This window comes from Xiphophorus maculatus, chromosome 6, assembly GCF_002775205.1.
Source record: "Xiphophorus maculatus strain JP 163 A chromosome 6, X_maculatus-5.0-male, whole genome shotgun sequence".
Taxonomy (NCBI): domain Eukaryota; kingdom Metazoa; phylum Chordata; class Actinopteri; order Cyprinodontiformes; family Poeciliidae; genus Xiphophorus; species Xiphophorus maculatus.
Genome location: NC_036448.1, coordinates 17,850,120 through 17,875,909, shown reverse-complemented (window position 1 = coordinate 17,875,909; position 25,790 = coordinate 17,850,120). Strand labels below are relative to the sequence as shown.

At 36.8% G+C, this 25,790-nt stretch overlaps 2 protein-coding genes across 18 annotated transcripts in view; both read right to left on the bottom strand.

The window, feature by feature from the left end:
- Positions 1–7,666, bottom strand: part of obscn (obscurin, cytoskeletal calmodulin and titin-interacting RhoGEF) — a 57,273-nt gene extending 49,607 nt beyond the window's left edge. For all 17 annotated transcript variants that reach the window (XM_023336060.1, XM_023336061.1, XM_023336066.1 and 14 more), the window contains exons 1-4: positions 7,440–7,666; positions 3,894–4,976; positions 729–998; positions 277–537 (exon numbers count right to left, since the gene is read on the bottom strand). In XM_023336060.1, the coding sequence (XP_023191828.1) occupies positions 277–537; positions 729–998; positions 3,894–4,968 (1,606 nt within the window). In that variant the 5' untranslated portion in view covers positions 4,969–4,976; positions 7,440–7,666. The remainder of the gene's footprint in view (positions 1–276; positions 538–728; positions 999–3,893; positions 4,977–7,439) is intronic.
- A 4,019-nt stretch (positions 7,667–11,685) lies between these two features.
- On the bottom strand, positions 11,686–24,730 carry LOC102229002 (autophagy-related protein 9A-like). Its single transcript, XM_014472664.2, has 14 exons — positions 24,032–24,730; positions 23,834–23,877; positions 22,719–22,783; positions 21,832–22,002; positions 18,822–18,963; positions 17,966–18,714; positions 16,564–16,717; positions 16,216–16,395; positions 15,870–16,115; positions 15,541–15,779; positions 15,374–15,467; positions 15,108–15,192; positions 14,018–14,186; positions 11,686–13,926 (listed from the first exon to the last, which is right to left on the bottom strand). The coding sequence occupies exons 1-13, from the start codon at positions 24,138–24,140 to the stop codon at positions 14,035–14,037; spliced, it is 2,430 nt and encodes an 809-aa protein (XP_014328150.1). The 5' UTR covers positions 24,141–24,730; the 3' UTR covers positions 11,686–13,926; positions 14,018–14,034.
- Positions 24,731–25,790: the final 1,060 nt, after the last annotated feature.

Here is a 25,790-nt window from a genome sequence, read left to right as displayed (position 1 = left end):
ACATCTATTTATAAATGCATTATTTGTTTCATGTATATGTACATATATAGCGATTTTTTTGGCATAGATATTAAAGCCATGACAAATTTGGTTTTAGGTTATAATGGGGATGCAGGTATTAAAGTACATTGCAGGTAAGGGGCTCTTGGAATAGGTGGAGGCAGAAGTAGGTGCTCACCAAGGCCAACCTTTCAATATTTATTGCAATAACTGTCTCTCACTATGTTACACAATTTACCATGTATAAGAAAAGTCTTTAGAAATTATTTAACTCACCAGTGACAGAGAATCGTGTTGAAGTCTTACAATCTCCAGCCACAAAGGCCACCTCTCCAGAATCATTTGCCTGGCAATCTTTAATTGTTAATGTGTACTGTCTAAGAACACAGGCAATTGAAGTACGAGAATCTTCCTTCAGTTTCTCGCCATTGCGAGTCCAGTAGGCATCTGGACAAGGATGCTCCAGCTCAACACAAAAGATGACGGTGTCACTGACTGGAACGATGGTCCTCCGAGGAAGCTTCTTTGTGATATTACCTGGTACATGGGAGTAAGATTACAGATAATAATATTTTCTGCACAAAGAACAGCAAATATAAGCATTCATCTTAACTTTGTTAACCAGTGTGGTCACAACAGCAGCTGCATTTGAAAATGTTTTTATGAAACAAATGTCTTCAAAATTACACATAAGATGCCTGAAAATCCAAAGAGAACAGTTGCCCTACCCAGGACAGTGAGCTCAGCCACAGTGCGGCTGCCCTCTTTCATCTCGCAGATATAAACCCCATCGTCATTAGTGGTGACATTATGTATGGTAAGGCGACGTAGAGTCCCATCCTCGTCCAAGCGATATTTGGTGTTTTGCTCCAGCCTAGTTTCCTCCATGAACCAGTCGGTCTGAGTGGCGATGAGTGGCACCTCACACATGAGTGTGGCTGAGGTCTTTTCTTGTACCTCCACATCCTGAAGTTTCCTCTTGAATGGCACCTTTGGCTCTGACAAACAGAAAAACAACAAAATCCGCAAATTTTTAAAATTACATAAAATGTTGTAAATTGCAGTGTAATCATTCTTTAGAAGGTAAGAAATTGCATGTTACGTAAAAGTGAGGGAAATTCCCGATTAAATGCAGTGCACTCCAAAATTATTGTTACTTCTTGCAAAGATGTGTAAAAATGCAACAAAATAAGTTTCAATTGAAGAGGTACAGTATAATGTCAGTAAAATTTTAGAAAAATAAAACTTTTAGAAAAGCATAAATCAAAGTTTATTTGATTTATGCTTTTTAAGATAATCAGATTGTCTGAACCCAGATATTTTGTGTTCTGTTATGTCTGTGTTTTAGTCTGTTTTACATCATTTTCATCATATATGTTCTTATACTTATTTTATTTAATTGCTTTCTTTTCTTTTCTTTTAATCCTGTAGGTTTTTATTTACCTTGCAAGCCACTTTTGTCAGTTATGTTATTTTCAGACATGCTATAAAGCACAAATTGACATTCACAAAAAGGTTAATATCTTGCAGACACTTTTTAACATGGGGAAGACAAAAGAAAGCCTTACAAATTACAATTTTATTCTAAAGCCCAAATGTACTTATCAAAATAAATAAGGGCTTCATGAACACGTAACATAAAATAGTACAATTCTTCTGAATAACTGAATAGTTTTTGATAAATATAGGCAACTTTTATTATGACTTTCATGGAAAAGAAATCGTTTGAAAACAGCACACTCTCTCCATATATATCCACCGTTCCTCGTCATCAGAGTGCATTAAGATTTTGAATCAACACAAACATATAATTTAATGACGTCATCCTCTGAGCCAATTTTCTTCCTGAAGGAAGTGTCTCTTGCAGTTGCCTAGGAAGTGTGAGTTCATCTGAGAAACTGTGAACTACTCATCACCAGTAGGAACTAGATGAAACATAACACCTACTTTCATAGGGTCAAGATGAATATAACCATATAATTTATGGCCACTGACATTTAGGTAAATCTTAGGGGATAATACATTGATTTAAAATGGTAATTACAGTTATAGGTAGTGTATGGCATATTATAGCCCTTTTTAATGAGAAGCAAATGCGTGGTTATCTGCAGCTGAATGTGCTTATCAACAACTGGGATCTACAATTTCATCTATAATATGTGAACTTTAAGAAAAATCTATTTTTATCATTTTACTGTACATGTAAGTCTATGGTTCCCTAAACCGATGGGATGTGGGCACTAAGGGTAGCCTACATCCCACATCCCATGGGTGGGATGTGGGATGTATTTTAGTACTAAAATACTAAAAATACTAAAATAGTATATTTAAATCAATGTTGAACAAGTGCCAATATCCCTATTCATCTACTTCTGATGTCCAAACTTGGATATTATAAGTATTGGCAGTCAGTAACATGGAAAAAAACATTAAAAGAAAAATCTTGGTGTTTAACAGTTTTTGTTAAATTAAAATATTAATTTGAAAAACAATAATTTTCTTACTCTTTTGGGGTCAAAAACAAATGAGTAGAAATTTCTTGGAATTTAAATTTTGCTGGATTTGTTTTCATATTTAAATATATAAAAATTATAAAAGGCTTGCTTTCTGATGGTCCACCCCTTTATCTCAACTTGTGCCAGCAAACTACCTCATAATATTATTAATTATACTTTGCAGAGGTGAGTGTTCCTCACACTCTGCTCACAATTTAATACAAATACACTATATTTTTCATGATGATAAAAGCAACAACAAAAAATGTCTTGTTTTTCTATTTTTTAGCTCTGGATTTTAATGCAGAAATCCAATTACCAAAACATGCATGAACTAAGATGACACTGGCACAGTTGTTACTTCTGTTGCCTGGCAGCAAGAAAGTCCTTGGTTCAAGTCACGACCTGTGCTCTATCTGCATGTTGTTCCTGTGGATGCTCAGGTTCTCACCAGGTACTTTGGTTTCCTCCTACAGTTCAAAACATGACTTGACTTACTGGGCACTAATTTCCCTTTAAGTATGTATGCATGGTTGATGATAATTTGTGTGTCAGTGTTGGCCTGTGGTAGACTGTTGCACTGTCAAAGGGTATATGCTCTGCCTCTCATCAAATGACTATCCTATGAGGATAAGCAGATGTAGACAACGTCCCCACCCAAATTTTTGACATCTAAGTACTTTTCCATTAATTTTCCTAATTACAATCTTTGGGATTTAACTTTAACACATAGATAAGCCAGATCCTAGAAATACAATGTCAAGGAATATTATTAGTTTTTTTGTTTTGTTTGTTTTTTTAAGTTTGTCTTTTTCTGGCATTCCCAAACAAACAAGACCAGTCAAAGTCCTGCTGTACTACAGCTCTACAAAGTTCGTAAAGGTGATGGTACTTGGAAAGCTTAGTATCCATTGAAGTTGTATTTGATACAAAAATGTAGGTAATGGAGCAGCATCTTTTTAAGATGTTGCTGACATAAAGAAGGGGTGGCCCAAGCATAGCCCAGGGGACAATGATGTGCCACATTTTTTGTTTTTAATTTATTTTACAGTTAACAGTATCACACATCCTGTTAATCAAAAGCAAGACTAATGACACATTTTACTTAGTCATTAAATTTAGCTAAATAAACCAAGTGTCTCCAACGAAAGAGTGTGACTAAATGTAAAAATAGAATAAGACAATTTCCCGGCCAGGAAGCAGGTAAAAATACATTCAAAAAATCTCAACAAAATATCTTTTGCAATCAAATTTTTAAAAATAAAAATGTGGATATCACTGCATTAATGTGCATATAATATTTAATGATAGTTGCAAAATATCCTAAGGTGGCTTAGATGTGTACAAATGTTTTTTGCTTAGTTTTTTTCTCAATGAGTGAACATTTTAAAACCTTACCTTTGACTGTAACCAGTACAGCACTGTAGGTCTGGCCGGCCATATTGGTGGCATTGCATGTATAGAGACCATTATCACTCTGCTTGCAGTACAGGATCTTGAGGATGAAGTTCTCAGCTTGATCCTCATAAATGACGTGCCTGCGACCCTCACTGATGTTAGTTCCGTCCTTCCTCCAGATAATGTGTGGTTTGGGGTGACCCGTCACAAAGCAACTGAGTTTTGCATGTTTACCCTCAGTAACAGTGCAAGTGCGGGTGAAAACACCTTTAGGTAGACTGGCCAGCGCAGACGCCCTCAGCTCCTGCTCCAGGCTCAGGGAACTCAGGGCATCGGTCATGTTGGCTTTGGAGAGGGAGCTGTTTTCCTCTGTGTGAAAGATGGAGATGTCCTTCTTCATTTCCTCTTTGCGCTTTTGCATGTGGGAGAGGAGAGAGGTACTCTTGTCTGCAGACATGTAGCGAGCATCCTGAGTATCCACCACAAGAGCTGCAGCAGCCTGGGAGCGGCCCACAGAGTTCTGGGCCCTGCAGATGTACGTGCCGCTGTCCAGGTTGCGCACACCTTGAATCTTTAAGGTGCTGCTTTCGCTGTCTGACATAATTTTGATGCGGTTTGTTTCACCTAGATAGCGCCCGTCCTTCTCCCACTCAAAGGTGGCCTCAGGGTGAGCCACAACCCGGCAGTGGAAAACAACATCTCCTCCTAAAGCCACTCGTGTGGAAGTGGGCTTCACCATGAAAACGGGGGCCCTCTGAGACATCTCCATTTGGAGGGCCACCTTCAGGGTCACAGCAGCATAAGCTTCCCCGATGTTGTTTTTGGCTCGACACATGTACTGACCACTGTCCTCCAGCGTGAGGTCATATATAGTCAAACGGTAAATGTCTCCATCTTCCACAGTTTTAAAGCGGCCCCCAGACGAAAGCTTGAGCTTGTCCTTTTCCCAGGTGATTACTGGAGTTGGCTTGCCAACAACAGTGCAGCTGAGTGTAGCATCCTTGCCCACACCCACTGTGAAGGCTTTAGGGCGGGTGAGAAACCTGGGGGCTCCTCCAAACAGGTTTTGATCCATTTTTACTTCTGTGATGAATAAAGCAAATAAAGATACATTAATACATCTACAACAAACAGTAATAAAGGAGTAATCTAAGGACAACTTGATTTAAATGTGACAACTAAATAACAGGGTCAAAAAGTAAATATAGTAACATAGAAAAATGTATTTACAAATACACTTTTCACACAGAACTGATTTTCTTCTACTTCTTGACCCAACCATGACTGCAACTTCCTTGAAAACAAGCAAAGTGTGGTGAACAAACAAGTGGTGAACGAAAGAAAAATGTGCAAAAAAAAAATTAGCTGTCTACAGAAGATGACCAGCAGCTGAAAGTATCTTAACTGTAAGAAGTAGAAATATGACTGAAGATCTTTTGCAGCACCTTTCAATTACTTAACTTGCTGAATGTCAATTTCTGATCTTTTGTCATGAATTGGCTTGTCCGTGTTAAAATTTGTGGTGTTAATCAATGATTAACTTAGTGACTTAGTGACTGCACTAATTTCAGCACTAATCATTATGCTTAACTTTGTAAAAAAAAATTGTGGGCCCCCCCTGTCGGTCAGGGGCCCTTGGAATTGTCCTAACTTCACCTCTCTGCTGTGAACAAAATAATTCCCCGTGGGAGAGAGGCGTTTAGGTCAAAATACGAAAAACGCGTTAACATTGACAGTCCTAGTTAAAATACAGTTACGTTGTGCTAGAATTTTGTTACCCTCCATCTACATTTTGCCATGGCCCACTAGACTAGCGGCGGCAACACCTGGTGGAATTGTGCATTTGCTGAGTTTATCATACCAACTACAACACTCCTGCGTACAGTTGTACATGGTATCATTGGAAGAAGGCATGGAGAAGCACTATGACGTGTTGAAAGGGGAGTGTGGAAAAGGTTGGAGCTTCTTAAAAACACAGGTATATTTCAAGACATCAGATATGGCTATAATGTTGTAAAGTTGTTTTTTTAAATATACTACAGCATTTTCATAACAATGTTATAAAAATGTTATAAAATGGCACTATGTGCCTGAAAAATCATAATACATCCCCTTTCTTTTGTGTTTGTGTTTAGTTGTGCCTCTTTGGTAAAACATTACAAAGTAATTTTTTAAATTTTACTCTTTTTTTTTTTTTTTACTTTAAAATATAACTGTTACTGGAATCATTAGATTTTTTTAATGAATTGGCCCTGAACAGTGATAGTACATACAGTATATATATATATATATATATATATATATATATATATATATATATATATATATATATATATATATATATATATATATACAGTATATACAGTATATACAGTACATATATATATATATGTATTGTCACTGTTCAGGGCCATAAGTAAAGTAAAGGCACTGTGCCCAATACGTTTTCAATGTGGACGATGTTAATTAAGGAAGTAAATTTAAGTTTAGTTATTTATTTTTGGTGTCAATGAGGTGTTTAAAATTAAGTTGGGTACAGTACTGTGATGCAAGAAGCTATTTTTAAGGAAAGTATTTTTTACTTTGTGACTCTCCTGTGGCTCATTCAGCTCAGAGAAATCAAGCCAGACCTTTTAACAGGAAGTTTGTTGCTCTGTTTTATCCTTTGGCATTTTAGTATTTGGTCTTTTCATTTTCCTTTGGGATGAATGAAGTATTTTTGAATTTAATTTAATTGAACCTCGGTCTGTCATGGAACAAGATTGATTTTGAAATATCAGCAGGTGTTGCAAACAGTAATTGTATAAAACAATTAACAAAACTAAACATATGATATGATACATCATTATTCATATTAAAGTCACAGAATAAATTCTTAATCAAAGCCAAATGAAACATCTCACATTTTACAATTTTCTATGTGGACTCTACATTATTTATTTATTTTTTTTTTATGCAATGAAAAAAGACATAAAACTAGAATTGAGATTGGTATATTTATAGCTGGCAGCTCCTGTAACATTATACAGTCTCCTGTTCTTCCTCTGCACACATTCATTAAGCCAACCACATAAATCCATGCAGCCTGTTCAATAGTTTAATACCACAACAACAACTGAATTCCCATATAACAAGGTCATACAGAAAAGATAGGTGCCTTTCAAAGGCCTCCATTTGCCAGCTTTGTCACCTCTGTTGCTCGGACCGCCTGTCCCAAAAATAACCTCAGCTGTCAGAGCCCATCTCTGCACATTGCCATTTGTAGAAATGAAGTGCTCTTTGATAAAGCTCCTACTTCGGAAACATGCTTTATTTCTAGAACAGTCCATTTTCTCTCTGCCAGTGAGCACAAAGGTTATAACAATAGACTTAAATAAACAAAGTGAGGTAGACATAAATTTCTAAAACTGGTTCTTAAATACAAAAAGTGACATAAACAAACCAATACTGGAAGTTGTAGCTAGAGCTAACTTTAATAACACAGTGATAGAAAATTAAATTAGAAGTCTTAAAAGTGACATCACTTTAAACTGATACATTATTTACCTTAGAGTCTTCAACCTCTCAGGTAAATCAGCAGCTGAGTCATGTGACTATTGGCTGTTACTAAAATTTCCAGATTAAGGACCAGCTCCGAGTTTAGTAATCCCACCCAAAAAATGTTTGGTCTTCTTTGTGCACAAATATCCCTGAAATGATAGTAAATCCAGAAAGATGGAAGTCCCCCAGTCTCCTGTGGTGGGCGGTTGACTAGACTCCTTTTTCTTTTCTTCTCTGAGAGCTCATGATGCCAAATAGCTGACGTTCCGAGTTTGGCGCAGCCTCCTTTCCAAAATAGATCCTGTCATTTGCAGGGAAGATAGGAGATAGGCCTCTGTTGGACAGGCCGGGTAACGGAGACACGGACACTGGCCTTCTGGCTGCTCACTGCTGCTAGCTACACTCAGTTGAACAAAAATAAATAAATAAAAGACAGAATATAATGAGGAAGAAACATGCTTTTTATCTTCAGGGAGGAATCTTTATGGCCAGATTTAGAAAGCTGTGGGGCCCTAGGCTGGGACCTGTCTTAGTGCCCCACCCATACGAATTTCTGTTTCGAACCACAGCAGATTGATTTGTAAGGTGTAAATTGTAAACACTTGTTGAGGTTTGGCAAAGGCTATCATTTAAAAAAAAATAAATGTTACATTATATAATGTTTAAAATGGAAAAGATCATTTAATATTTCATTGTTTAGTTTGTTTTATTCCAGAGGTATAGCAATATTAAGTAAATAATAAAAACAGACTTTCTGACTAAAGATAAAAATATTTGTGTCAAGACATTTCCCATACTATGAAACAACTGATTGATTTGATTACCAAATCAGTTTGCATATGGGTTTTGCTCACATTGGGTGGCTATTAAGTGGGGCAAGGCTCGACATATGCATTTTGTATCAGAACTTCTTGCATTGACTAAAGGAACCCAATTAAATAACTAATTTTTGGAATCTTAGCTGGCTCTAAAATGTGTAGGACCAATCCTAGGTTTTACCTTTCAGACGAGGCCATACACATTTAGGCAAAACTGGGATTGTGGCTTCTAATTATGTTGATTCATGTTGACAGTAAATCAAAGCTCTTTTCACTGGTTAATACTAATTAGATACTCAGTACAATTGGTTTATTGTTGTGTTTTGATTCAATGAAGTTAAAAACAAAACAAAACTTCAGATTTTTATTAATTTGCACCAGCTTTCCTCTGTTTAGTGTCAAGGGCAAATGATAATAATAAAATCAACAAAAATGTGACATTTTTTGTTGATACAAATGTGTCTTCAATCTCCTGTTTTTAGATACAATACAATATATCTTATAATGAATATTCTAAAAAAAAAAAAAAGGGTCAAGACTAAATCAACATATTAGGTATGCGACTAAGTAAACAATTGACAATGTACAGTGAAGGTGGTAATAGTATTTTCTTATTAACTTGTTATTAATCTGAATGTGTGACTGGCTCCATAGGAGCTGTTATTTTGAGGTACAAATAAAGAAAAAGGGTAGTCTTCAATCATTCCACTAACTTTGCACAATGCATTAGCACTGACTGCATCAAAACAGACACAAATCATGACTCGACCACCACCATGCTTGACAGCTGGTAAAGCATTTTCTCAGCTGTCAGCATGGTGTTTTGAATCTTGCTTTGAAACCTCAGAATATTCTCCTGGCCAATGTAGCTACACTGCTCCATTGTCACTGACTCCTGTTTTTACAGCCTGATTCTCAGTTGCTGAAAATTTACTGATATAATTGTGTCATTGCATAGAGGTTGTGGCATGTTGTTTTCCCACAGCTACTACTGTGACAGCTGCAACTTAAGCATCTGACCTTTTATTAAAATATGACCTCATACTGACTAAGTGCCCCAATTAATAAATTTTACTGGTTTCTAATCTGTAACATTTTTAACATGACAAAATCACACAAACATTGTTCCACAAACCTAAGATTGTAGTATTTTAAAACGCTCACAAATAACCTCTCTCTCATCAGAGTAAAAATTAGGTCTCATTTGGCTGGATGATTCATTTTAAATCCCTGATCAAGGATTGATTTATGACTTCCAGCGTGGGACCCTATTCCTTTGCTTCTGTGGTATTTTCTTAGTCTTTGACTGTGGGCTTCCCCCTCCCAGTTCCAATGACTGACAGCAGCAGGCCTCCTGAACCCTCATTTAACCTCTTCGAAACTCTAGCAGACACTAATCCGCTATTGCTGCTTGTCTCTGCCTCATTCTGTTCTGTTCACTGTCTTTGGTTTCCATACCGCAGGAAGAACATAGAGGAGCTGCCAGATCTGATCAATGACTCTATAGCTGTTGAAAGCTTTTAGGTTATTCGAATGTCGTCATGCAGAGGTGTAAAATAGAAAATGATTTATGAGAGCTTGAGTTATCCTATCCTAAATTTGTGACAAGATTTTTTTACCCAAAAATTCCAGCAGGCTGGCATGATATATGGTATATTTTCAGAGCCATTGGTAGATGCTTAACGCTTACTGTTCAACACACCAGGGAATGAAACTACCACACAGTGCCTATTTCTGCATTAAAGTATTTCTTTCTGATGAGTGGAGGAGCAAAAATTAGATGCAATGTATGCCTTCCAGTGTGAACTGCATGGACCTTTATCTGACCTCCCAGTCATTCGAAAGACAAAGGTCATGGATGTATCATGTTCACAGACCCAAACATTCATGTTACCTCCAAAAAACATTTGCATACCAGGTGAAAGTCGAGGCAAATGTTATTGTAAGAACAGCAGATGGCGCACCTGTCCTCCAGAAGTAAAAGGTGTTGGAGGAAAAAGCAGTTGGCTGTTAATTCATGCATATTTAGAATGCTGGCATGTATCAAGGGAAAAATGCAACAAGATAGCTGTAAAACAATTTATTTAAAATATCCTGCAATAAAATCTTCATAAAATTCTGTAGATCGGCAGAATTGAGATACAAATAATTGGACTTATGTAAAAATGTCAAAAACCTTTTATGAAAAGCCTGAAACATGTGCAAATAAGCTTTAGTTTCTTTTTAGTTACTGGAGAAGTCAAAGACTGAGGCCAAGTTCATAATGAGAATGTCACTCTTGACATTGTATTCAGGATATAGTGCACAGAAAATAAAGTGGGAATTTATAGACCTGCAAGGCCCATGCAGTTTCTCCAAGGTACTTCTTGCATAATCCTTTGCTGCACTGCATTAATATTTATCATATACCCAGAACCAGATGCAGAGAAGGTTGTGGGCACCCTTGGAAAAGAAGTGCAAAAAGTAATTGTGGTTGCATAATCTGACTCTAGATTTTTTGAGAAAAACCCACCTTTAATTTGAAAACTTCAATCTGTTTACTGAGAGAAAAGATCCCCCGTCAGAAAGTAACCATTTTTATAAGTACAATTATAAGTATCCCTAACAATACCTCAAAAATAAATATCAAAATATATTTTTAGAAATTATACTTTACTTATTTATGTTAAGCAGACTTTATAAAGACTTTCTATTTATGTGGAGGAAGAATGTGACAGGACACAGCATTCTCTTTCTTTCACTAAGGTGAAGAAAGAATAATAATTATCTAGCCATCACACAGATAACTTCAGCAAAAAGTGGCATGTTGGAGTCAAAAAGTCCTCATGAGAGATTCAGATCTTATCTACATTCCAACTGTTAGCCTGGGACTGCTGCCAGAGAAAAAAACCCTCTCTTTCACAAATGTACTGTAAACATATAGATATTGCAAAACACTATCTGTAACTGTTCCCAAGTTGGTAGAGACTAAACCTGAGCATTTTAGACAGTTTTAGTGTGAAGCAAATGAGTGGAAAGGCAGTTTATGTTTAATGTTAAGCAGGGTGGAGGATTTTTTTCTCTCCAAAAAAAAAGAAAGATACATTTATTGCAAGTCTTTTTACAGATCTTCACTAGGGTGTCTACCAATTTCTTCTGATATGTACCGGTACTGTATATAGTTTTTATAGAAATCTGTATTTATTATATATGCTTTTTGAGATCTGCTTTTCATAAACAGCAACATTTACTCTTTAAAGAAACTTGAATAATAATACATCTAATATCCGTTTGGAGTTGAGAAAGTCCCCTCCCCGTAGTGAATTAAAAATGTTTCATGAAAAGCTTCATTGACACCCTCAGACAAAAGTCCAGGACATGTCTAATTTTAACCAAGGATATTTTCTAGGCTCAATTTAGTAACCACGAATGAACAAAAATCTCAACAGAGAAAATTGAGAGCTTTTGTTTATTTCAAGAACACATTTCAACACACATCACACACACATCAAATGATTAAATACACTCAAAATAGGATTTATCAGTCTCTACTCACAAACAGGGAACATGTATAGTAAAGCTGTGCAGAAAACAAATTATTTTGGCATGTTTCCTTTGTCAGATAACGCCTAATTTACAGAACAAAACCAAACTTTGTAAGAAACAAACAAACAAAAACTATTTGCAAGCATAATATTCATCATCTCTGAATAGCACCTTGTTCCAGTCTCTGCAATATTTAGACTGGTGAGTAGTTGATAAGAAAGGATGGTATGGGGTTTGTCCATTAGGCCAAACAAAAGACAAAGTCCTGCCTCTGTTGGTTATATAAACCCAAACACCATGACAGGAAGCAGCGTCCTGGAGATAGAAAAGACTGACTGACATGAGGGCTAATCGTACGAGCAACACCCACAACTTACTTGATGCTATATCCACATATGAGCTGCTCATCAGAAAATACTGTACATTATGTGTGCTGCTAAGTCTATAAAAGTAGATTTGTTGGTTTAGATGGCATGTCTTTCTAAAAGAGCAAATGCTAATCCGTAACACTAAGGCACTGCTTATGATATAAATGGCCAACAATAAACGGAGATTGTATGAACTCTGTGCACACAAATCAGCTCCAGAGTGTCTTCTACACAAAAGTTACGACATGTGAAAATTACATCTCAAAATTCACTTTCAATGCAAAACACAAGCAGGTGCATATTTAGAGTGACCTAATTTGGTTGGAGAACGGTATTTTCCTTCTTGTCGGGAAATTACAATACATCTCATGCTGAGGCTTCATGCAAGAACCACCATTGCTTTAACATCATGCAGGTGGCCGTGTTGTTTTATGATACTAATAAAATCTGAATAAATGACTTACCACCTCGTAGGGATGGGGAATTTTTTTTTATTGTTAAATTATTTGTCTAACAACAAATCTTGGTTTTTTCTATATACGTAACATGTATGCTTTTAACTTTTAAATATTTGGGTAACAAAAGTAATACATATTCTTAAAGCCAATACCTGTTGTTGCCAGTACAGTCTATATTTTTTTGAGACTACTTTGAAACAGCAATGTTGGAGAGCATCTGTAAACATCATAATAAAAGATTAAAAACCAGCCCCTTTTGATGACATTTCATATTTATGTAACAACTTCGGGAAGACCAATATTAATAAAAAATTTACCTAACACAGATTTGCAAAGCAAAATGCCCCAATTATTAAAAAAATATTAAAGCTCATCTTATCTGCTTAGTAAATATGGAAAGAAAATCTAATTATTACAATTTATATATGCAATTAAATTCTGAAAGTAGTTTATGCATTTGTGCAGAGATATTGACTGTACCCTAAATTCATCACTGCCATCGAGGTAATACAGAGAACTGGTTTTTAGATACTTGTTTTAGCATATAAATAAGCAATAAACTGACCTAACAGGCATCACCTGTCTGCCGTGGGATTTTAATTGCAAGAATACTTAATGCTCATTTCATAAGAAAAAACCAAAAGTCCTTAAACATCTGAACTAGTAATACTAAGCAAAATGTGGATTTAGGCCCATTAAACATGGAAAACAGCATGAAATTATGTCAATGAAGTCTGTAGATGTTTTATATTCAGATATTAAAAGTATTGTAGTCAGCTTTTCAATAAATAAATACTTGGCAGCTCTTTAGTAAATTGATCTGGTATTTGTAAAAAAAAAAAAAACACCTATTAAAGGAGGAGTTATACACAGTCTATTTACATGTCACAAGGGTAAAAAAAAACATATTGAAATGTTGTACTTTTCAGATGGTCAAGTTGTAGCATAGATGTACACGTCATTCTGAAAACCCTTGTGATGCGCAAATATTTGTAGAATTTGTGCAGAAACAAGCACAGCCGAAGTTATGAGGTTTTTTAACGTCACCATAAAATTGCTTACATCCAATATCACGCAGACTCTACACGTCCAAATGAACTTTGTACAAGTTAATGATAAAACCATGATAAAAAGGATGGAAGACATATGGAATCCCTGATGCCATAGACTCCCTGATATGACACGATGAGGTGTAGAGGTGCGAAAACAGTGGTTATTCATCAGCAGACCCTTCCCACTACATGATGTTTTAAAGGTCTGCACTAAACTCTCCATGAAGGTCATTTAAGGCCACAATGTTCAGCGAAGAAAGAAAATGTAAACACTATAAAAAAGAGAGAAATTATTAGAGAAATATAGTCTTTCACGTTACAGCTCCACAGATCATATTATAGGGTTGAAATTGGATCATGTACCTTATGACAAAGGCACCTTATGAACTGCGTGGTGTGGCCTTTTTTGGAGAAGATCCACTGTTAATCTGCTGATCATCTTCATCCTCTTCTTCTTCCTCTTTCCAGCCACCAAGTTGAGCAGGGGCTGGCATGGAAATGTTGGAACTATGAGAGCTATGAGCATGTAAACCTGAAAAAAAAAAAACATTAGACGATTAGAGTAGAATTTATATATATATAAAGTGTGGGGAAATTTGTTTTCTATTTTTTTTTTTCAACTGAAATGTATGGTTTAATAACTTGAATGAGTTTTACAAAAGATAATCAGAACAAAACCACATTTAAAATTAGAGGAATTATTTAAGAAAACCACAACAAACTTATTCTTTATACTTTTTAAATTAAAAGGTAACCTTAAAATTTAATTTTACTGACACCAAGAGTTAGAACACTTACACAGGAAGGTATTTAAATAGCATTATGACAATTTTTGCTTATATTTGTCAATAATAATAAAAAACTCCACTGGCTATTGTTTGCAAATGACGTTAAAGCAATAGTGTCTCTCTTCAAAGAGCTCCACTGAATTTAAATGACTAGCTGTGATAATTAGCTCTGGATAATTAGCTTAAATCCCTGTTGGGCTGTCTACTTGTGAAGTCGTGGGTTTGATTCCATCTTCCTATAGCTCCATGTTGATTTGTCCCTAGACAAAACACTTAACTACAAGTTACCTACTGATCTGAGTGACTGTGCATGTTTGTGAGCTTGAGTTTAAAAATGTATGAGTATATTTTAAACCCAGGGAAACAAACCAGGTACATATACTTTGAGAAATGTAGTTTCTGTATATAGTGTGCCTGCTATACCGCTAAGCCATGTGATTCCCCCCCTTTTAAGTAAATGCTTAAAGTTTTCCTGCCTCTGTAACTGTTTCAACAATGGAAAGTGCTGTTATTACTGCAGCCTGGTATTACTCAGGTACAGTGTGTTCACAAATCAGAAACAAATCAGATTTTTGAGTTTCTGACCGTCCAGCCACCAGTCAATATTAGCTGAAAAATCTGAATAATATTGGTCACCAGCTGATTCCTCAAAAACAGCAGATCACCTGTGTTTGTGTGAAGATCTCTCATTGGCACTGAACTCTGCCAGTGTCCTGAGGTCCTCTGTGGATGGGAGGTCTGTTGATGGAGCTACACAGACAAACACTTGTTAAGAGTACAATAAAAATAAAAAAAATAAGCAATGGATCAACATTTAAATCTCATAACTGAAAGCTGGGCTCCTTGAGGGACTGATTTTCATCGTTAATAAACCAACCTGAGCTTTACATTTGAACCTACTACAGAGTAAAAGTTGTGTTCAGAAATTTACCTCATGCATATAAATGGCATGAAGGCTCATCTCTGCTGAGGCAAACTCTGAGTGCAGTGCATTGCTCCGGATGCGAGAGTCGCTGTTAGACATGCTGTAAAAGAGGAGCAGAACTGATGTTGAATTTGTGCTTCTCTGCAACATTAGATCTCAGGTCTTAAAAGTACCTGTTAATGACGGTGCGGTCACTGCGGTACATGGTGGCCTCAGGGTAAACGGAGGAGGGCAAAAGGACATGGGGTCGGCTTCGGCTTGGATGTGCATGATGAGAGGTGGACAAAGAGGCCAGGACACTGGCTGCGGCAGATGCAGCAGAGCTGGGCGGGACGAAACGATGGTCTCGACCTTGTAGTCCGGATGCAGTGAGGATGGGGTGGGCCAGGACACTGGCTACAAGACTTTCAGGCTAGAAGTGGCCACATACATGAAAAAGTTTTAAGAACAACCGATTATGTTTTGGATGTTACGTGAATCACATCAAGATCAGGCTTCCTACCCCGGTGCCAGACTCGTTGGAGTGCAGCGAGGTGCACAGAGGGGCCTCTGAGAGCAACAACTGTGTTGAAGGCCCACCCTGTGCATCATGCTGCACCTTCTCCTTTAAGTGGCTGATGAACAGCGAGCTCTCCTGAGGCGGCTGCCAGCGGGGGTTCTTTAAGGTGAAATGCATGAGGGACAACTCAGTCTTGCCGTTCTCAGCCTGTTGATATACAGAAGCCTCCGTCTGGCCATCTGACATCCACTGCAAAAATAGAAGTATGAACAAATAAAGCAAAGGCATTATTGTTATTCTCCTGAATATACTGGTCTCAGTCCTGCCATGTAAGTTTAATAAATCTTACTGTTGGGTTTCCATGCCGCCTAATATCCATCTGAGCAAAGGAGCAGATATCCCCAACTCCAACGACTTCCACAGTGAAGTTCCTAAAGAAGTCGATGATTTCTAGGGATTTGTTTCTCAGGAGGAATATGAGAATGAAGGGAGTAACAATAGGGCTTAGAAGTTCCTCCAAAATGAATACCTAAGGTAAACACAGAGACAGATTAATTCTCCCCAAAAAACGCAGCATGGCATCATTTCAGACTGAATAATCCAATGATAAATTGTAGGCAACAAGCAATAAAAACAATCTAGTTCAATTTAGAAGAAGCTAATGTTTTCCTATCTTCTAATATGCTGTTCTCCCCACCGCTTTGTATTGGAACAGCTGTGCCACCTCGTCACGGGTCTCGCTCTTGTTTGCGTTCCCCCTCCAGTGATCTGGCATGTAGTGGATATGAGCCAACACGCACTGCAGAAGCTGCTCCGGACACCAAACCATATGTTCATCCGGGATGAAAGACCTTGTGCAAAACAGGCACAAAAATGGTAAAATAGCTGATCTGAAAAACATTGGGTTTTTTTACACATGTATTCATATTTTTACGTTATAAGCAAAATCTTCAGTGTATCATACTGAGATTTTATGTAATAGACCAATACAAAGTAGAGCAGTATTGTGAAAAGGGAGAAAAATGGGACATGGTTTTCTTTTTTACTTTTTTTTAGATTAACATCTAAAAATTCTGGTGTGCATTGTTATTCTGCCCTTATGTCATTCCCTTGCAGAACCATCTTTCATTGTGATTAAATCAGTAAGCATGCCTTTACAAGATATGAACATCCACAAAATAACAATAATAAAAAAATAACCATTTTGTGCAAAAAAGTTTAAGCTCAATCAGGTTGGATGGAGTACATCTACGAACAGCAATTCTCAAGTCTTCCTAACTGGACTTAGTTCTAGATGCTTCTAAGAGATTATTACTCTTTGCTATAAACCCATCCATTGTTGTTCTGGGTGCATTTTCCTTCTGGAAGCTGAGTCTTTCTTCTAGATAGAAAAGCATCCCCACACTATGATGCTCCCACCACCATCTTTTCATCTTGGGCATGGAGTGTGGTGTTACCCTTCAGTCCCACAGCACAGAACAGAACTTAGTGGGCTGTTGATATTCTGCTGTATATCCTACAACTCTATCTCTGAGTTATCTTGTCTGTTTCTTTTTCTTAATGTTGTCTTTTGTTTCTTTATTCAAGTAAATTACACAATGGTGGACTCTACCGGCTGCCTGATTAATTTAGTTCATCAGGCAGCTGGTTGAACTGGATTTTATTTGGCGTTCTTAAAGTCAATTGAAATTAAAGCTACCCTTCTCAGATTTTTATTCATAACAGTTTTGCTTTTCACTTCATCATGTCTATCTGTCATTTGAAATCCCAATAAAGTAAACTGGTTTGTGGTTGTAACATGAGAAAATATAAAAGGTTTAAGAAGCAAGAATATTTCTGCAAGTCAATATATCAGTTTTATATCTAAATTACCAAATTTTTATGACTAATTACAGTAGACATCTGACTGGTGGCATCAATAGTCTACAAGAGCATCATGTGCATTTAAGTATATTACACAAAATATGTAATTACATCTTCTATTCTGTATAAATGATATAAATACCAAGTGATTTTGAATCTCTTTTACCAAGTTCTATGTCTGGCAGAGATTCTGCACATTTTACATCCATAACTAAAAAGAAATGGCAACAACTTACCTGGTTATAGTGATAACTACACCCAGCACAGTGATAGCGGTCAGAATGTGCTGCACTGTAAGAACGTCCTCATCATAGACAGTCAGTGCAATGAGAACAGCCAGCACAGACCCTGAGAAAAAAGCAACATTCTTGGCGAGAACAGCCAGGAGCGGCGACGTGAAGGAGTTCATGTATTTTGAAGTGGGTTTGTAGCCACGACCCAATCGTCCATGCAGCTCGTGGTTCAGTTCGTTGAAGTGCCGCAGGTATAAACGGCCGTAGAGGGACCAGCGGCGTGCGCCCAAACTTCCAGGCTCCCTGCGGATCACTTCAGTATAACTGAAGAAAGCGTAAAGCACCTGCCACACCAGGATGAAAGGACACAGCAGCAAATTGGCCAAGCCTATCAGCAGGATCACTCTGCTCAGCTTTTGAGCCAGCTCAAGGCGATTTCCACTGCGCTTGTACTTAGGGTGCAGGTTCCATTTGTTCTGAAACAGAGAGCCGGGACCCCAGAAAAGGATGAGCTCAAAGTTGTACTTGAGGCCTTGGGTTAAGAAGACCACATTGCCCAGCAGGGGGAGCTGCAGATGAACTGGCAGCAGCGATTTGTTTATCATGGCCACCATGTAGTTCTTGAAACGCAGGATGCGGTGATATATGTCAAGTTCTGTCAGCTCTTTCTTGTGAATGCACATTTGCTGTTCCCTCTGCAAACTGATGAGCCGATCCTGGACTTCCTGCCACGTAAAGTTGCATAGTTCATCCTGATAAGAAGAAGGAAGGGGGGAAAACAAAAAAAAAATGATGAGAACAACAAATTGCTTGTTTGCTGTAGCAAATCTTAATTTAGATCACTAGATAGAGCATATACCATTTTAATCTTCAGTGCTTTGATGTAAAACTGCCTGATCTCCCAGTAGCTCAAAATGTTGCAGAAGACTTTGATAAGTCGGTAGATCCAGAAGGTGGCAGCCATTATCAGAAGGAATATGATCCAGCTGTTGTCTTGTATCCTAAAAGAAAATAAAAATCCCTTTCTGACTCCCAGGCTTCACATTTTTACGTCAAAGATCTGTTTTTACATTAAAATGTAAATCTAGGGACATGTAAAAAATGAGAAGTTATCTGTAAAAAAAATAAACAAATTGCAAAGAAAAGGATTAAAATGGCAAAAGAAGTGCTAAACACAGAGGCTTACGGTTGCAGGTTGGTGTTGCCTTCACCCTGTATTGGCATCACATCAGTACAGGGTGTGTATCTGACCCATACATCACATATCAGAGCTGATCAACACAAAGTTGGCTGATTCCAATCTGAACTATTTGGTGCATGTTGAAAAAAAAATAACTCTCTTATTTTTACACAATTGCAAGTCATTTTGTCTTACTATGGCTTTAAAAAGACAAATATTATGCAGTTGCAATTTTACTGTTGAATCTTGCTTCCTTCCTCTGGCAACCTCTGCTACTCTTCTACAATTACACGTTTAAGCAAAGTTTCAACCAGTAATGACAGGGGAAAGGCTTTGCATAATCACAGAGGGGGTGACATGTTTCAGGGTTCTACCAAGGCTGTTTTGATTGTCTTTGTGTACCTGTTGCTGACCTCATGTAATGCTTCACTCTACATCAGGTGACAGTTCCACAGATCCAAAGTTAAACTTGTGCTGAAGACTTTGTGCAGAGTGACAAATATCAACAGCAAGAAACTATAGGCACAAAATCTTGACCCTGTTCAATGGATGTCACTTGTGTTACCTAAAATATCCAATACTGAGAAAGCTTGTGGATACTCTTAGGTAGTGCAAGTTACCTTTTATGGTTTTAAAAAGTTACTCTTTCTAAACTGCTAACATTTTCCATCTTACCATCCCCTAAGTTTAAGGTTATTTTATTCAAATGCCAGATAAAAAGATGGAGCAACTGGAGATTTCTATGGTTATGTGGAGCATATAATAGCACAGTGCAATTCCGCCCTCAAATATTCCTGTACACTGTTGGTAAGCTGACTGAAAATAAATAAATACAGATTCCCACATAAATGTAGCTGACAAAAATATTTTCAGCTACGAAACACACAGAAAGTCATCTTATGAAAACAAAACTTTGATTACCCATCACTCCTATTAAGGTAAGCATCTCTTTTAAGCACCCAATTGTAAAGCAGTTATTTTGACTAATTAACCAGATAGAAATTTAAAAAAGTGTAGTTTTCTGTGCATTATGCACTTCAAAACTAGCTAGTTTCCATTGTGTGTTGAAATCAAAAGAATAACTGAATAGTTTAGAAAATATTATTATAAGTGGAATAATTGTTATGATATTTAATCTAGCAGCAGGTTACAATACAGAATACACTAACTGTTACTTTTCTGTTTTAGATTAAATAAAATTAGATCACACATTTTTGTTTGAAATTGTTCTGTAATTTCTGGGACACTTTTGATAATTTGAAATGGTTACTGTAGGCCATCATATCAGGAGTATTTCGTGCCTTCTTTAAGAAAAAATAAATAAACAAACAGATCACATTAGTGATATTGTCAAAACTTTTTGATGCCATATGATGTTGGAAACTTTAATGGAGAGATGAACCGTAATAATGTTCTCAGTTCACGTCTGTTAAAGCTCTTCAAATATGAAATTAGATAGGAGTTATGAAGTAGACAGAGAGACTCTGAACTGTGGGACAAGCTGTTCCTAAATTAGCGTACCGTGCAGCTTGACGTCACTGACTTTGACATAAACAACGTTTGAGCTGGAGTTAGACTGAAGCTCAAATAGATGACGAGTGTCCCATAAGCCATGAAGAAGAAAGAAGGCTAAGTTAAAGCTACATGGAAAAAATGTGGCAGCACAGGTTCCAGGGGTGCTGGTGGTGGGGTGCTCTTTTAACGGAGGGGTAGCAATGTGTCATGTGGTAGTCAGCTTGTCAGTATTTAAGTCAGCCAGTTGCAGCTCACACCAAAGGTATCAGTTACACTGGCTGTTTCTCTCAAGCCGGTCTGAACAGTTTACAGCAACATCTTCCTAGAAGAAACCATGACTTATAAGAATGTTCCAACTTGAAGCTGCCAACCTTAAAATAAACAACAAATGTGGGAATGGAGTCCACTCCGGTGAGAAACTGGAGTATTGTGAATAAACATTGGCTTGCTCTGAGTAAAATTGATTTTAACATCAACAAATCTGTCTTTATTTTAAGCATGATATAGCACAAAAAAACAACAACACTGCAAATGATAGCAATATTAGTACCAATATTATGTGCACGTGAATATGTGCGTGAATTGGTGGGTGACTGAATGTAGTGTGAAGTGTTTGTGGTACTCTGGACTTGATGAAGTCCAGAGTACTTTATCACATATGGTCTAAAGTATAGACCATTTACAAGCCAAAATTCTTTTATAAAAATAAGCTCTCAAATCTCTGCAGTATATATTAAGGAACCTTCACTGCCAAGCCTTACAGATAAAAATCTACATCAAGTCCTCTTCATTAAATGACTAATCTCCACAGAGACCAGCAAAATAGCTGCCTGCTCATTATTCTTATCCTGGGAAACTGACCGTATCTTGCAGTCTACAGCCACATCTAGTTCAGCCCCCTAAGAAATAAAGACATGCTGTTTAATTGGAACTATATTAGACTGGGCAGCTGCGAAAAGTCTGACAAATGGAATCTCTCTAAAGGCCAGTCTCTAATCCTGCACTCAGCTTGAGAACAAAGCATCTCATCAGACTGGGCAAAATGAGAGAACAGCCACAGGAGATATGACTTAATGTGAATGTGACAAATTAAAGTCATTTTATCTCTGCAAGAAAAACAAAACGAAATGTCTATACCGTTACTGTGATTTCTCTGGTGTTTGTTTATCTGTACCTCTGTGTGCACTGCTGGCTTGGTATAATGGCATCCGGAAGTGTCACTTTGTTTCTTTCATAAGGGTTCTGGCCTTGCCCGGTGTGGTTCACTGCTCGATTGGCAAAGAGGACATCATACTCCACACAGTTGACAAGGAATGTAGTGAATGTGACAACAAACAGAAACTGACTGGAAGAAAGAAAAGGAGAATGACATTATTTTTCAGAATTATTAATTGTGTTGAACCACATTTCTAACTTTTACAAGGGCACAACAATGAGTGATCAACTATCAACACTACAGGAGGCAAACATCATGACAAAAATTGTTCTGGATATTATTTTGAAATAGACTGAAATTGACCTAAGTGTCACATTACATTCATACCCCAGGAAAACAAAGATTAATCAAACATTCCCAGACACTCTAATCCATATTGTGAAGTATAAATAAATACATTTTAAAAAATTACATTTACTTTGGCTAAAAATCTAAGGGATGCAAATTAGGGTAGAGCTGGTGATTTTAGACTCAAATTAAACATTGAAAATGTCTACATGTTTGCGAAATGCTGCTGTGGCAACAAAAGATAAATATTTTAAAGCTTTCTACAATGTGGAGGGTGCTGTCTCAGGATGGATGTTGAAATATTAAATAAGGATAAACTTAGCGCCTAAAGAGAACCGATTCCTTTGAGAATCATGCATCCTTGCATAAATGAATACAAGACTGATCTTGTTCCCACAAGAGCATGTGACAGTCACTTCTCATCATAAAATCACAGAACGATAACACCACTAGAAGGCTGCTACTTTAACTGAAAACCAGTATGCTCTTTTTAATAAAAAGTATGTCACTGTGCCCCAAGCTGCATCTTGTAAATATAATTAAAATGTTATACTTACATGAGTTCAAAGAATTCTGACAACATCATACAGGCAAAGCCATTTTTTTGATGATAGTGATAAATGTAAAGAGGCTGGTTAAGGAAAACCTGATATAGGTAATTTACAGTAAACATATTAATAAGTTGTCAGATCAAATCATAAAATACAACATAAACATATTTCATAAAAATGTGATAAAAATTCATTTTTCAATTTCATTTTGTTCTTTCTAACAGTTTTATAAATAGCGAAAGGCTCATGAGGTTTTTCCTATCTGATACCAAACTTGATACCACTTTTCTATGGGCTCTGACCTCTAATTCTGAATGAGAATTAGCAATACAGAAGTCCATAGTCCACTTCAACACAGAAAAAATATGATCAAAATTTTTTGATAACCCTCTGAAAATGAAGAAATAAAAAGATCATCCATATTAAAGAATATGTCTAACTCAATAACGTGCAAAGATCATCAAGTCAGTTAATGCATTTATAGATTTAAGATAGTGAGAAGTCTTAGTTTTGATACAATTAATTTATAGGAAAAAATATCCAAGTTTTCATAATTTAACCCCTTAACTATCACCCTGAAAAAAACCCACTGGATAAATGCATGTCATCCAGTGGGTTTGTGTGGACACTGGTGTTCTCATGACAGTTAAGGGATTTTTAACTTGCTGATCATCGATTAGAGGTGATTACGAATTTTATAGCAAAAGCTTAAAGGAAACAAGCAAAGGTCAAAGAAAGGTAAAAATGACAATGTGCAAGTGAGAAATGGCTGTATGAATAGGCTACAGCCAAAAAACGATCACATCCAAACCCACCCAAAATATGGCACAAAAATAAAATAATAAAAACATAACTAAACAGAAATTGAAAAAAAAATATAAAAAAATAAACATTTGCCACATACAAAGGAAACAAACAAAACTTGTAATTCTAGACAACAGGGTTTGTGGGTTGATTTGTTTTTTAGTACTCTGGGGAGAGCATGTTACCTTCTCATATTTGTTTCATGTGGCCACTTATTTTGCAATCTGACAGAGGTAAACATTACACAACCCAACACTTCCATTGCAACTACTGATTTACATTAGTTTATGTTAGCAAACCATGATTTCAAAGGATATTCTTGTAAAGAAATTATCCAAGTTCTTGATATGGTGCCATGAGTCTGTAAAAAAGAAAAATTGAGACATGAGTCATCCTCAGTGAGGAAACAACTATGACACAGCTGCATCCAGTCATTTTAGAAGACAAAGATAGATAATCGTCATAAGGCTATGTTTTTATGTCCAACCGGTAATAATAGAAATAGCTACGTTTACCTTTTAGACTTTCGGGGACATGGACCAATAAGTCTTCTTCTCCTGGTGGAGAGTCCTCCTCGTAGTCCTCAATTCTCTGATACTCCTGGTATGCTTCAAAGTTAGCCATTGTGCTTCATTCTTTAGTCACCACAAACTGTTTATAGCAAACACTAACACGAAACGAGCAGAGACAGAGGACCGAGGCTACATTCTGTAGCTAATAAGCAGCTCAAGCAGTTCAAATAAGGGTAAGAAAAGCTAACATTAGATTGCTAACTAGCTAGACTGACCGACAGCGCTTGTATGACCTTAAATCACCATGATTACACGTAAATACAGCGTTTGAGTTAAGAATTTAGTGCGCGTTGCCTTTGTTAGTTTACTCCTGAATGTTAGTTGCGTTTATAAAAGATTACAAATAAAACCGAGAGAATGGCAGCCGGTTAGCTTGTAAATGATTCAGCCCGTGTGTAGTCAGGGTGACACGGTTTGTTTTGTTCCCGACTTGCTCTGTCCTGATGCTGATCCTGATCTTCTTTCTGGTTTGGTTTGAGATAAGTCTTTGTATGAGCTCCTTTAAAACCCCCCAAGTATTCCAGTAACTATACTCGCTCTTTAGTCTCCCAGTTAGTTGATTCCCAACAAATATAAGCGATCCCATACGCGTGCCTACTGGTTTTTTTTTTGTCTTTCACAAACAAATGTCAACAAAACACCATTAGCGTCACTTCCGCTTGGCATTATATCATTTCCGTCTGTCAGTTGTAGCTTTGACAGAATAAGCACTTTTTATTATCTACTACAGCCTTAAACTTATCAGCTAAAAAATGCCAATACACTTTAAATGATTATTGTAGTACAGTATTTAATATTCTAAAAAAAAACATTTAGACTCACCAGATGTCGCACTGGCATCATAGTGTCTTTCTTATAAGTGGCAAGATTTACGTTTACCAAATTTTAATATATTGATTTTTCATGCAGCAATATTCACTTTGTTATTAATGATTCGAATGTGAGTTGAGAGAACTGGAAACTTGAACATTTTCGCCCTGCAGCTGCAGCCGCATGTCTAGTTGGGAATATTTTTAGCTCAGGTGATGTTTGGTGTAACGCAGCTCCTCTTCTTATAATCAGCCTTTTCAATTATTGAACAGCCTCCTGTAATGTTTAAATGAAACATCTGAGAAAAATGTGTGTAGCCAGAATAAATGTAATATTTTTGGGCATGTTAACTCTGTGCTGTCATGTCAGGACAGATTTCTATGTGGCAGATATATTTTACTCTAATAGCAAAACAAAAACAAAACTGTTTTGATGTTTTGATCAACTCTGATTTTTGCATTTCTACTACACTTCCCAGGATGCAATGGGTGGTTCCTCGGAGTTGAACACAAAAAAGGCTCAAGATACCAACCCTTCAAAACAAAGAAGACATTTTGGAAGTTTAAGACAATGAAATTAAAATAAAATATGTATAAAGGGAGTCCTGCTGTTCTAATGTTTGAAGAAACGTTAACCTGCAGTAACTGGTTGAACCAGCAGGTGGCAAAGGAGAACTGAAATCTCTGAAATATGCCTGAAAAAAATCAGTCTCCTGGATTATTCCAATAACTTAAAGTATTTCTTGATGAAAGATTACTTTTATATCCTGCCTCACCAGTACACTCATCATCTGTGCAGAATCTGATATGAAATAGTTCTTATGTTACAAAAACCCACATTCACAAAGCAAACTTTTCCACTAAAAATGTATGAACAAGTTTGAACTTAAGAC